General features: G+C 42.9%; 1 protein-coding gene across 1 annotated transcript in view; it reads left to right on the top strand.

Moving 5' to 3' along the window:
• The window catches only part of LOC124042645 (CUB and sushi domain-containing protein 1-like), an 842,040-nt gene that overhangs the window by 507,057 nt on the left and 321,884 nt on the right, over window positions 1–13,099 (top strand). Inside the window, 3 exon segments of the mRNA XM_046360721.1 lie at window positions 527–696; window positions 1,803–1,959; window positions 2,960–3,151. Of these exon segments, the coding sequence (XP_046216677.1) occupies window positions 527–696; window positions 1,803–1,959; window positions 2,960–3,151 (519 nt within the window).

The raw sequence follows: 13,099 nt of genomic DNA, 5'->3' as shown, positions 1-13,099 counted from the left end.
CTCTCTGTCTCTCTCTGTCTCTCTGTCTCTCTCTGTCTCTCTCTCTCTCTCTGTCTCTCTCTCTGTCTCTCTCTCTCTCTCTCTCTCTCTCTCTCTGTCTCTCTCTGTCTCTCTGTCTCTCTCTGTCTCTCTCTGTCTGTCTCTCTCTGTCTCTCTCTCTCTGTCTCTCTCTGTCTCTCTCTCTGTCTCTCTCTGTCTCTCTGTCTCTCTCTGTCTCTCTCTCTCTGTCTCTCTCTGTCTCTCTCTGTCTCTCTCTGTCTCGCTCTCCTCCTTCTCTCCCTCTTTCTTCCTTCTCTCTCTCTCTCTCTCTCTCTCTCTCTCTCTCTCTCTCTCTCTCTCTCTCTCTCTCTTTCATGCTCTCTCTAAGCTCTGGGAGGGAGGGAGGGAGGGAGGGAGGGAGGGAGGGAGGGAGGGAGGGAGGGAGGGAGGAGGGAGGGAGGAGGGAGGGAGGGAGGGAGGGGGAGGGAGGGAGGGAGGGAGGTCTTTCTTTCTTTTCCCTCTTCCTTCTCTCTCTTCTCTATTCTAGCTGAGTGTGGATCCTCAGTGACTGGCATGCAGGGAGTGCTGCTGTCTCCTAACTACCCAGGTTACTATGGGAACCACCACGAGTGTATCTACTCTATACAGACCCAGCCAGGCAAAGGCATCCAGCTCCGAGCACGAGACTTCAGACTGGAGGACGATGACATGCTCAAAGTGAGGGTGGCAAAGAGCGTGTGTGTGTGTGTCTGTGTATTTGTTTGCATGCCTGCATGCCTGCATATGGCATAAGCTTAGTGGGAGGGAGGGAGGGAGGGAGGGTTTACATTGAGATGGTGTTCCAGGTTCCAGAGGTTTACATTGAGGAGGGTTCCAGGTTCCACAGGGAGAGAGGTGTTCCAGGTTCCACAGGGAGGGAGGGAGGGAGGTTCCAGGGAGGAGGGTTCCAGGTTCCACAGGGAGAGGTGTTCCAGGTTCCAGGTTTAGAGATGTTGTTTCATTTAGATACAGGAACAGGAAACTGTTTCCACATGTTGTTGTGTATTCCAGATGGTATTCCAGACAGTATTCCAGATGGGTTATATGTTGTTGTGTTCCAGTATTCCAGACAGTATTCCAGATGGTATTCCAGACAGTATTCCAGACAGTATTCCAGATGGTATTCCAGACAGTATTCCAGATGGGTTATATGTTGTTGTGTTTCCAGTATTCCACATGGTTTACATTGAGATGTTGTGTTACGGGCCTACGCACATTCCCCCATAATATCAAAGTGGAATTATGTTTTTAGAAATTTTACAAGTCTATTAACAATTAGAAGCTGAAATGTCAATACGTTTTCAAGGATTTTGTTATGACAAGCTTAAATACATTCAGCAGTTAAACATGTGTTTATAATTAGTTGCATGGAGTCACTCTGTGTGCCATAATAGTTTTTAAATTACCCATCTCTGTACCCCACACATACCATCAATTATCTGTAACGTCCCAAGTCAAGCAGTGAATTTGAAGCACAGATCCAACCACAAAGACCAGGAAGGTTTTCTACGGTTCACAAAAGAAGGGCACCTATTGGTACAGTAGAAGGGTGAATAAGAAAAGCAGGCATTAAATAACCCTTTTGAGCATAGTGCAAAGATACAGGCGTCCTTCCTAACTCAGTTGCTGGAGAGGAAGGAAACCGCTCAGGAATTTCACCATGAGGCCAATGATGACTTTAAATCAGTTACAGAGTTTAATGGCTGTGGAAAGAGACAACTGACGATGGTTCTATCTCTCCATTCTCTCTCTATCTCTCTTTGTCTCCCCATCTCTCTCTTTAGGTGTTTGATGGCAATAGTAACCAGGCTCGTCTGTTGGGTGTTTTCTCTGGGACTGAGCTGCAGGAAAACACGCTCAACTCTACATCCAGCTCCATGTGGCTGGAGTTCGTCAGTAACGCAGACAACACCAGCAAGGGCTTTGAGCTACACTTTACCAGTGAGTAACATAGCCCTTGCCCTCTGGTGTCGACCAATAATAGGCAGTGTACAAAGCAACAGCAGGTGTAGAGTATGGTGCAGTATGAATACTATGAATCAGAAAAGCTGAGCCGTTATATATTCTATAGCTCAAACCCTTTTGTTTCTCTGCCCCACCTTCCATCCATCTCCTCATGTCCCCTATTCCCTCTGTCTTCTCTCTTTATCCCTCCGTCTTCTCTCTTTATCCCTCTGTCTTCTCTCTTTATCCCTCCGTCTTCTCTCTTTATCCCTCCGTCTTCTCTCTTTATCCCTCCCTCTTCTCTCTTTATCCCTCTGTCTTCTCTCTTTATCCCTCTGTCTTCTCTCTTTATCCCTCCGTCTTCTCTCTTTATCCCTCCGTCTTCTCTCTTTATCCCTCTGTCTTCTCTCTTTATCCCTCCGTCTTCTCTCTTTATCCCTCCGTCTTCTCTCTTTATCCCTCCCTCTTCTCTCTTTATCCCTCCGTCTTCTCTCTTTATCCCTCCGTCTTCTCTCTTTATCCCTCCGTCTTCTCTCTTTATCCCTCCGTCTTCTCTCTTTATCTCTCCGTCTTCTCTCTTTATCCCTCCGTCTTCTCTCTTTATCCCTCCGTCTTCTCTCTTTATCCCTCTGTCTTCTCTCTTTATCCCTCCGTCTTCTCTCTTTATCCCTCCGTCTTCTCTCTTTATCCCTCCGTCTTCTCTCTTTATCCCTCCATCTTCTCTCTTTATCTCTCCGTCTTCTCTCTTTATCCCTCCGTCTTCTCTCTTTATCTCTCCGTCTTCTCTCTTTATCCCTCCGTCTTCTCTCTTTATCCCTCCGTCTTCTCTCTTTATCCCTCCGTCTTCTCTCTTTATCCCTCCATCTTCTCTCTTTATCCCTCCGTCTTCTCTCTTTATCCCTCTGTCTTCTCTCTCTATCCCTCCGTCTTCTCTCTTTATCCCTCCCTCTTCTCTCTTTATCCCTCCGTCTTCTCTCTTTATCTCTCCGTCCTGCAGGTTTTGAGCTGTTGAAGTGTGAGGACCCGGGTGTTCCTCAGTTTGGTTATAAGAGAGAAGATAAGGGTCACTTCGCTGGCAGCACCGTGTGTTATAGCTGTGACCCAGGATACACCTTGAAGGGACCCCAGATCCTGACCTGTTTGAGGGGGGAGAGGAGAGCCTGGGATAGCCCCCTTCCCTTATGTGTCGGTGAGTTTATATATCTGTGTGTGTGTGTGTGTGTGTGTGTGTGTGTGTGTGTGTGTGTGTGTGTGTGTGTGTGTGTGTGTGTGCGTGCGTGCGTGCGTGCGTGCGTGCGTGCGTGCGTGCGTGCGTGCGTGTGTGTGTGTGTGTGTGTGTGTGTGTGTGTGTGTGTGTGTGCAAGTGATCCGAAAAGCACATACCCTTCCATTATGGGTGGGCAACCAGAAAACTGACCTAAGTTTTAAGGCTACCATCTGACCTAAGATCAGTATTTAACCTCTCTAAGGTATGTGGGACACTAGCGTCCCACCTGGCCAACATCCAGTGAGATTGCTGAAATTCAAATACAGAAAAACTCATTATGAAAATTCAAAAAAGATAAAAATACTTTACATGGGTTTAAAGATTAACTTCTTGTGACCACGGTGTCAGATTTCAAAAATGCTTTACGGCGAAAGCATACCATGCGATTATTTGAGAACATCGGCCAGTGAACAAATCATTATTACAAACAGTAACCAGCCAAGTAGAAGAGTTTCACAAGTCAGAAATAGAGATAAAATGAATCACTTACCTTTGATGATCTTCATATGTTTGCACTCAGAAGACATTAATTCATTCAATAAATGTTCATTTTGTTCGATAAAGTCTCTATTTATATCCAAATACCTCTGTTTTGTTTGCATGTTTTCTTCAGTAATCCACAGGCTCAAACACAGTCACAACAGGCAGACAAAAAAATCTAAATTGTATTCGTTAAGTTCATGGAAACATGTCAAACGATGTTTATATTCAACCCTCAGGTTGTTTTTAACCTAAATAATCTATAATATTTCAACCGGACAATAACGTTGTCAATATAAAAGGTGAACAAGAAAGGTTATCTCTCGGTCGCGAGCATGAAAAAGCTCTGTGACACGGCAGGGTCCTCTCATTCAGACTGCTCTTACTCCCTCATTTTTCAGAATACAAGCCTGAAACGATTTCTAAAGACTGTTGACATCTAGTGGAAGGCATAGGAACTGCAATTTGAGTCCTAAATCAATGGATACTGTAATGGCATTGAATAGATGGATTTTTGGATTTTTAATTTTTCTCAGGTTTTCTCCTGCCAAATCATTTATGTTATACTCACAGACACTATTTTAACAGTTTTGGAAACTTTAGAGATTTTTCTATCGAAATCTACCAATTATTTTATGCATATCCTATCTTCTGGGCCTGAGTAGGCATTTTAATTTGGGCATGCTTTTCATCCACAATTCCAAATGCTGCCCCCTACCCTAGAGAAGTTAAGGGCACCATCCTACTCCATTCTCCCCTCTCATTAAAACTAGTTAGGCATTTCCCAGGTTACCTATTTTGCATATGGCCTTACCCAGCAACTTGGAAAATATATATCAGTTTAAAGAATAAGTCTGAAGAATCTCAACTATAAAATATATTCTGGTTTGTTTAATTAACACTTTTTTTGGATACTACATGATTCCATATGTGTTATTTCATAGTTTTGATGTCTTCACTATTTAACTATGAATGGATGAGTGGTTCACCATTCATGGCCTTGATTGGCTCAGTAACAAGGTGTGGTATTTAGGACGTCAGGCGACGTCCTGACAACTGATGAACTGGAATGTTCTTGCAAACTTCCCATTAAACATCGTATATTACATTTGGTTTATGTTTGATTGAACGTTGATTTAATATTTTCATAAAACACAGAAATTTGGACACGTGAATGTTTTATCACAAATTTCTAGAACGTGAATAACTCAGCTTCATAATACCAGGGTATATCTGGTCTGTCTCCTCATGACTACATAATACCAGGGTATATCTGGTCTGTCTCCTCATGACTACATAATACCAGGGTATATCTGGTGGTCTGTCTCCTCATGACTACATAATACCAGGGTATATCTGGTCTGTCTCCTCATGACTACATAATACCAGGGTATATCTGGTGGTCTGTCTCCTCATGACTACATAATACCAGGGTATATCTGGTGGTCTGTCTCCTCATGACTACATAATACCAGGGTATATCTGGTCTGTCTCCTCATGACTACATAATACCAGGGTATATCTGGTGGTCTGTCTCCTCATGACTACATAATACCAGGGTATATCTGGTGGTCTGTCTCCTCATGACTACATAATACCAGGGTATATCTGGTCTGTCTCCTCATGACTGTGTGTCTGTATGTGTCTGTGTGTCTCTGTGTGTCTGTGTGTCTCTGTGTGTCTGTATGTCTGTGTGTCTGTGTGTGTGCGTGTGTTACAGGAATTAAATTGCTCTATGTTTTAATACCCAATTAAAATTTAACACTCTGTCAATTCATAAGGATTTGTAAGACCCTTATCCTATAATAATGGACAGATCCCAGTCTTAAAGTCAATCAGCAGAGTTTAATCAAGAGAGTACTGAATGCGATACAGGTTACCACAGGTTATAAAGTGAAAATGACGTCTTTAGTTTCAGCACGAACCCGTGCCATCTCCGTTCGAGTACAAAGGCTGTATCTCAAGCCTTCCCACATCCGTCTCCCTATCAATTTAATATAATTTACGAGCCAAGGTCTTCTCGTGTAGATAAACATTCTCGCCAGGCTGAAGATATCGTTAATTCATTTCTACCAAGGAACAGACAGTCATTGTTCTAACTCTTGACCACATTCACACACATTATATTCAGTACTGGGATCAAGAAAGAAAACTCATACATATACAGTAACATAATAGTATTCTGATTAGTACATATACAGGAACACAATTAGTTACATATACAGTAACATAATAGTATTCTGATTAGTACATTATACATATACAGTAACATAATAGTATTCTGATTAGTATATACAGTAACATAATAGATTAGTACATATACAGGAACATAATAGTAATTCTGATTAGTACATATACAGTAACATAATAGTATTCTGATTAGTACATATACAGTAACGTAATAGTATTCTGATTAATAGTACATATACAGGATATTCTGATTAGTACATATACAGTAACATAATAGTATTCTGATTAGTACATATACAGTAACATAATAGTATTCTGATTAGTACATATACAGTAACATAATAGTATTCTGATTAGTACATATACAGTAACATAATAGTATTCTGATTAGTACATATACAGTAACATAATAGTATTCTGATTAGTACATATACAGTAACATAATAGTATTCTGATTAGTACATATACAGTAACATAATAGTATTCTGATTAGTACATATACAGTAACATAATAGTATTCTGATTAGTACATATACAGTAACATAATAGTATTCTGATTAGTACATATACAGTAACATAATAGTATTCTGATTAGTACATATACAGTAACATAATAGTATTCTGATTAGTACATATACAGTAACATAATAGTATTCTGATTAGTACATATACAGTAACATAATAGTATTCTGATTAGTCAGTCCTGATTGAAATGTATACATAATTAGTCATCATTGATAAAAAATTCCCTTAACAGTGTGTCTGTGTGTCTCTGTGTTTCTCTGTGTTTCTCTGTGTGTCTCTGTGTGTCTCTGTGTTTCTCTGTGTGTCTCTGTGTGTCTCTGTGTGTCTCTGTGTGTCTCTGTGTTTCTCAGTGTGTCTCTGTGTGTCTCTGTGTGTCTCTGTGTTTCTCTGTGTGTCTCTGTGTGTCTCTGTGTTTCTCTGTGTGTCTCTGTGTGTCTCTGTGTGTCTCTGTGTGTCTCTGTGTTTCTCTGTTTTCTCTGTGTTTCTCTGTGTGTCTCTGTGTGTCTCTGTGTGTCTCTGTGTTTCTCTGTGTGTCTCTGTGTTTCTCTGTGTGTCTCTGTGTGTCTCTGTGTGTCTCTGTGTTTCTCTGTGTGTCTCTGTGTGTCTCTGTGTGTCTCTGTGTTTCTCTGTGTGTCTCTGTGTGTCTCTGTGTGTCTCTGTGTGTCTCTTTGTGTCTGTGTGTGTCTCTTTGTGTCTGTGTGTGTCTCTTTGTGTCTGTGCGTGTCTCTTTGTGTCTGTGTGTGTCTCTTTGTGTCTGTCTCTTTGTGTCTGTGTCTGTCTCTTTGTGTCTGTGTGTGTCTCTTTGTGTCTGTCTCTTTGTGTCTGTGTGTGTCTCTTTGTGTCTGTCTCTTTGTGTCTGTCTCTTTGTGTCTGTCTCTTTGTGTCTGTTGGTTTGTCACTTCAGACCTGGCTTAGTGAGAGATACTGCATATGCTTTTTCCAATTCATCAACAAGATAGCGAGTGTGTGTGTGTGTGTGTGTGTGTGTGTGTGCGTGCGTGCGTGCGTGCGTGCGTGCGTGCGTGCGTGCGTGCGTGCGTGCGTGTGTGTGTGTGTGTGTGTGTGTGTGTGTGTGTGTGTGTGTGTGTGTGTTCATGTATTATCGTGTTTAAACTCAGGGCTCTGAACGATTCACTGCTTATTGAGCCGTGAAACTAGACCCGTCACTTACACTACCCCTTACATCCAAACAAACACACACACACACAGACACACGCACACACACACAGACACATGCACATGCCCACGTGCACACTCACACGCACGCGCACACACCCCTGACCAACCTAACCTGACAACATGTGATTTGTGTCTTGAAACACGACAAGCCTGCCATTCCCCTTCATTTCCCAGCATACAACAGGATAAATGATAAACTACGCTTCATTTCCCAGCATACAACAGGATAAATGATAAACTACGCTTCATTTCCCAGCATACAACAGGATAAATGATAAACTACCCTTCATTTCCCAGCATACAACAGGATAAATGATAAACTACCCTTCATTTCCCAGCATACAACAGGATAAATGATAAACTACCCTTCATTTCCCAGCATACAACAGGATAAATGATAAACTACCCTTCATTTCCCAGCATACAACAGGTTAAATTATAAACTACCCTTCATTTCCCAGCATACAACAGGATAAATGATAAACTACCCTTCATTTCCCAGCATACAACAGGATAAATGATAAACTACCCTTCATTTCCCAGCATACAACAGGATAAATTATAAACTACCCTTCATTTCCCAGCATACAACAGGATAAATTACCTAAATCCTAGCAGCAATATCACAGTTTTTTACAATCATTTTGTCACTAATTTCAGAATCTTGTGGTCATTTTTCAAAACTCCAGACACAAAACTCAAACCGGTCATCACTTGTAACACAGGCTGTCCAATGTTCAAAACATTGCATTGTGCATTTATATCTTTAAAGAAACCTTGCAGTTGCAGAATCATTGGTTCAAATAACTAATTTATCATGAAAAACCATAGGAACATTCATTTAGATCACTCACACACAAGATACCGATAGTTTTACTGTGTAGTTAGTACAATCATTAAATATTGTAGCACAAAATATGATATGTGTTTCATTATGCTACTACACGTAAGTACATCACTGTAAAAGGACTAGTAGAGAGAATACTACAGACACAGTGGAATCATTGAACAAAATGACATTTGTTGATGAAAAACAATTAAATCACAACATAGGTTTCTTTGAATCATAGCAAAAATACAGTAAAACATCACTGCAGTGTTCCTCACCTAGCTTACTGTAAAACATCACTGCAGTGTTCCTCACCTGGCTTACTGTAAAACATCACTGCAGTGTTCCTCACCTGGCTTACTGTAAAACATCACTGCAGTGTTCCTCACCTAGCTTACTGTAAAACATCACTGCAGTGTTCCTCACCTGGCTTACTGTAAAACATCACTGCAGTGTTCCTCACCTGGCTTACTGTAAAACATCACTGCAGTGTTCCTCACCTGGCTTACTGTAAAACATCACTGCAGTGTTCCTCACCTAGCTTACTGTAAAACATCACTGCAGTGTTCCTCACCTGGCTTACTGTAAAACATCACTGCAGTGTTCCTCACCTGGCTTACTGTAAAACATCACTGCAGTGTTCCTCACCTGGCTTACTGTAAAACATCACTGCAGTGTTCCTCACCTGGCTTACTGTAAAACATCACTGCAGTGTTCCTCACCTGGCTTACTGTAAAACATCACTGCAGTGTTCCTCACCTGGCTTACTGTAAAACATCACTGCAGTGTTCCTCACCTAGCTTACTGTAAAACATCACTGCAGTGTTCCTCACCTGGCTTACTGTAAAACATCACTGCAGTGTTCCTCACCTGGCTTACTGTAAAACATCACTGCAGTGTTCCTCACCTGGCTTACTGTAAAACATCACTGCAGTGTTCCTCACCTGGCTTACTGTAAAACATCACTGCAGTGTTCCTCACCTGGCTTACTGTAAAACATCACTGCAGTGTTCCTCACCTGGCTTACTGTAAAACATCACTGCAGTGTTCCTCACCTGGCTTACTGTAAAACATCACTGCAGTGTTCCTCACCTGGCTTACTGTAAAACATCACTGCAGTGTTCCTCACCCGGCTTACTGTAAAACATCACTACAGTGTTCCTCACCTGGCTTACTGTAAAACATCATTGCAGTGTTCCTCACCTGGCTTACTGTAAAACATCACTGCAGTGTTCCTCACCCGGCTTACTGTAAAACATCACTGCAGTGTTCCTCACCTGGCTTACTGTAAAAAGAAAAACAAAAGATCAATTACTACTTCTATATTTCCATCAACCCAGTCTTGTGGATTTGGCCACAGGTTCTCATCCATATCACAATGGATGTTTTCATTGGCCAAACATCTTGGGAAGAATCTTTGGGTGAATGCAGGCCTGATACTGGTCTGCCGTGATGTCATTGCATGCGTCATCCATGGCCTGGAGAAGGGCGGCTTGTTCGTGAGGGCACCTATCATATACCTTCCACCTCCATGTGGAGAAAAAATCCTCAATCAGGTTAAGGAAAGGAGAGTATTGGGGTAAGTACAGGGTGGTAAATTGTGATTGGGCCTGAAACCATGCTTGCACCATTTGTGCATGGTGGAATCTGACATTATCCCACACGATGACATAGGTCACGCCATCAGCTTTACAGACCTGATTTAGCTCATCATGGATGGTTACAAGGAGAGCTGCGTTATATGGTCCTACGTGGTCTGTATCCCACCACGCCATCTTCCAATATAGCCGCCCACATGGTGATGTTGGCCCCACGTTGTCCGAGTTCTTGGATAGTTGCCCGCTGGCCAATGAAATTCCGACCTCTCCTCCTCGTCTTGGCCAGGTTGAAGCCTGCCTCATCTAAAAAGAGGAATTTGTGATGGTTTCCGTCGGCATCCAGCTCCATCACCCTCTAAAAATGCATTTTGGAGAATTACTGATTACAACGATGTAGAATTTTGAGGGGAATTTTTCACAACAGGCATCTTGAAACTGGACATACCTGGACATACCTGAACATACCTGAACATACCTGAACATACCTGAACATACCTGGACATACCTGGACATACCTGGACATACCTGGACATACCTGAACATACCTGAACATACCTGGACATACCTGGACATACCTGAACATACCTGAACATACTCAGTCCTCAGTCGCCTCACTCTGTCTGCATTTCTTTCAGAAGGCCCACGGTATCGCTGTTTTAGAGACACCTGGTGCCTGTTCAGCATGTGTGATATAGGCGGCAAACTGATGGCTTCCACATTGATGAACATGTCGTCACTGTCCAAGATGTGCTGCCGAATTTCTGTAAGGTGAATACCATCTCTGTCCCGAACCAAATTGACCACATCCCGCTCTTATTGGTCAGTCAGAATGTTGCCTCTGTCTCACCTATTTGGCCTCGTCTCAATTCTGCTGGGAAAATTACAGTAAGATCACATTTAGTCACATCAACTACTCTGTGATACACATTGGCATGCAGTATACAGTCATTTGACAGTTGAGAGTAGCCTAATGTTTAGTGCACGCTGAAGACTTACCGGTTCTCATTGCGGAAAGTTCTGATGATTGAGGCCACGGTTGATCCTCTGAGATTTGGTATGAATCATTGTTGCTGCCTCAGTCATTGTCATGCCATGATTTACGACATGGTCTACAACTACTGCTTGGATTTCATTGGACGCTCTTTGCTGTGGCTTCCGCTGTCTTGGTCCGTGACCTTGTCTTCTACCACGTTCCCCCTACAGCTCTCCAACGAGGCCCACGACCACCTCTCAGAAGGGGTTCTTGGTCCGTGACCTTGTCCTCTTGTCCTCTACCACGTTCCCCCTACAGCTCTCCAACGAGGCCCACGACCACCTCTCAGAAGGGGTTCTTGGTCCGTGACCTGGTCCTCTTGTCCTCTAACACGTTCCCCCTACAGCTCTCCAACGAGGCCCACGACCACCTCTCAGAAGGGGTTCTTGGTCCGTGGCCTTGTCCTCTACCACGTTCCCCCCACACCTCTCAAACGAGGCCCACGACCTCTCAGAAGGGGTGCTTGTCCCCATTCCTTTGACCACCACGTCTTCCTCATCTTCCTCCTCGCACTGCTTGACCTCTATTGTGACCTGGAACACCTGCCGGCTCCATGTTATCACTATGTTGTTGTAGGTGGACACCACTCAGTTCACTATACAGCTCCACTATACAGCTCCATGTTATCTCTATGTTGTTGTAGGTGGATACCACTCAGTCCACTATACAGCTCCACTATACAGCTCCATGTTATTTCTATGTTGTTGTAGGTGGACACCACTCAGTTCACTATACAGCTCCACTATACAGCTCCATGTTATCTCTATGTTGTTGTAGGTGGATACCACTCAGTCCACTATACAGCTCCACTATACAGCTCCATGTTATCTCTATGTTGTTGTAGGTGGATACCACTCAGTCCACTATACAGCTCCATGTTATCACTATGTTGTTGTAGGTGGATACCACTCAGTCCACTATACAGCTCCACTATACAGCTCCATGTTATCACTATGTTGTTGTAGGTGGATACCACTCAGTTCACTGTACAGCTCCACTATACAGCTCCATGTTATCTCTATGTTGTTGTAGGTGGACACCACTCAGTCCACTATACAGCTCCATGTTATCTCTATGTTGTTGTAGGTGGATACCACTCAGTCCACTATACAGCTCCACTATACAGCTCCATGTTATCTCTATGTTGTTGTAGGTGGACACCACTCAGTTCACTATACAGCTCCATGCTATCACTATGTTGTTGTAGGTGGATACCACTCAGTCCACTATACAGCTCCACTATACAGCTCCACTATACAGCTCCATGTTATCTCTATGTTGTTGTAGGTGGACACCACTCAGTTCACTATACAGCTCCACTATACAGCTCCATGTTATCTCTATGTTGTTGTAGGTGGACACCACTCAGTTCACTATACAGCTCCACTATACAGCTCCATGTTATCTCTATGTTGTTGTAGGTGGATACCACTCAGTCCACTATACAGTTCCACTATACAGCCCCACTATACAGCTCCATGTTATCACTATGTTGTTGTAGGTGGATACCACTCAGTCCACTATACAGCTCCATGTTATCACTATGTTGTTGTAGGTGGATACCACTCAGTCCACTATACAGCTCCACTATACAGCTCCACTATACAGCTCCACTATACAGCTCCATGTTATCTCTATGTTGTTGTAGGTGGATACCACTCAGTCCACTATACAGCTCCACTATACAGCTCCATGTTATCTCTATGTTGTTGTAGGTGGACACCACTCAGTTCACTATACAGCTCCATGCTATCACTATGTTGTTGTAGGTGGATACCACTCAGTCCACTATACAGCTCCACTATACAGCTCCATGTTATCTCTATGTTGTTGTAGGTGGATACCACTCAGTTCACTATACAGCTCCACTATACAGCTCCATGTTATCACTATGTTGTTGTAGGTGGATACCACTCAGTCCACTATACAGCTCCACTATACAGCTCCATGATATCTCTATGTTGTTGTAGGTGGACACCACTCAGTCCACTATACAGCTCCATGTTATCTCTATGTTGTTGTAGGTGGATACCACT

The sequence above is a fragment of the Oncorhynchus gorbuscha genome, linkage group LG09, assembly GCF_021184085.1.
Source record: "Oncorhynchus gorbuscha isolate QuinsamMale2020 ecotype Even-year linkage group LG09, OgorEven_v1.0, whole genome shotgun sequence".
NCBI lineage: Eukaryota > Metazoa > Chordata > Actinopteri > Salmoniformes > Salmonidae > Oncorhynchus > Oncorhynchus gorbuscha.
Note: the sequence above shows the minus strand (reverse complement) of the source record. Positions and strands in the feature narration are given on the sequence as shown.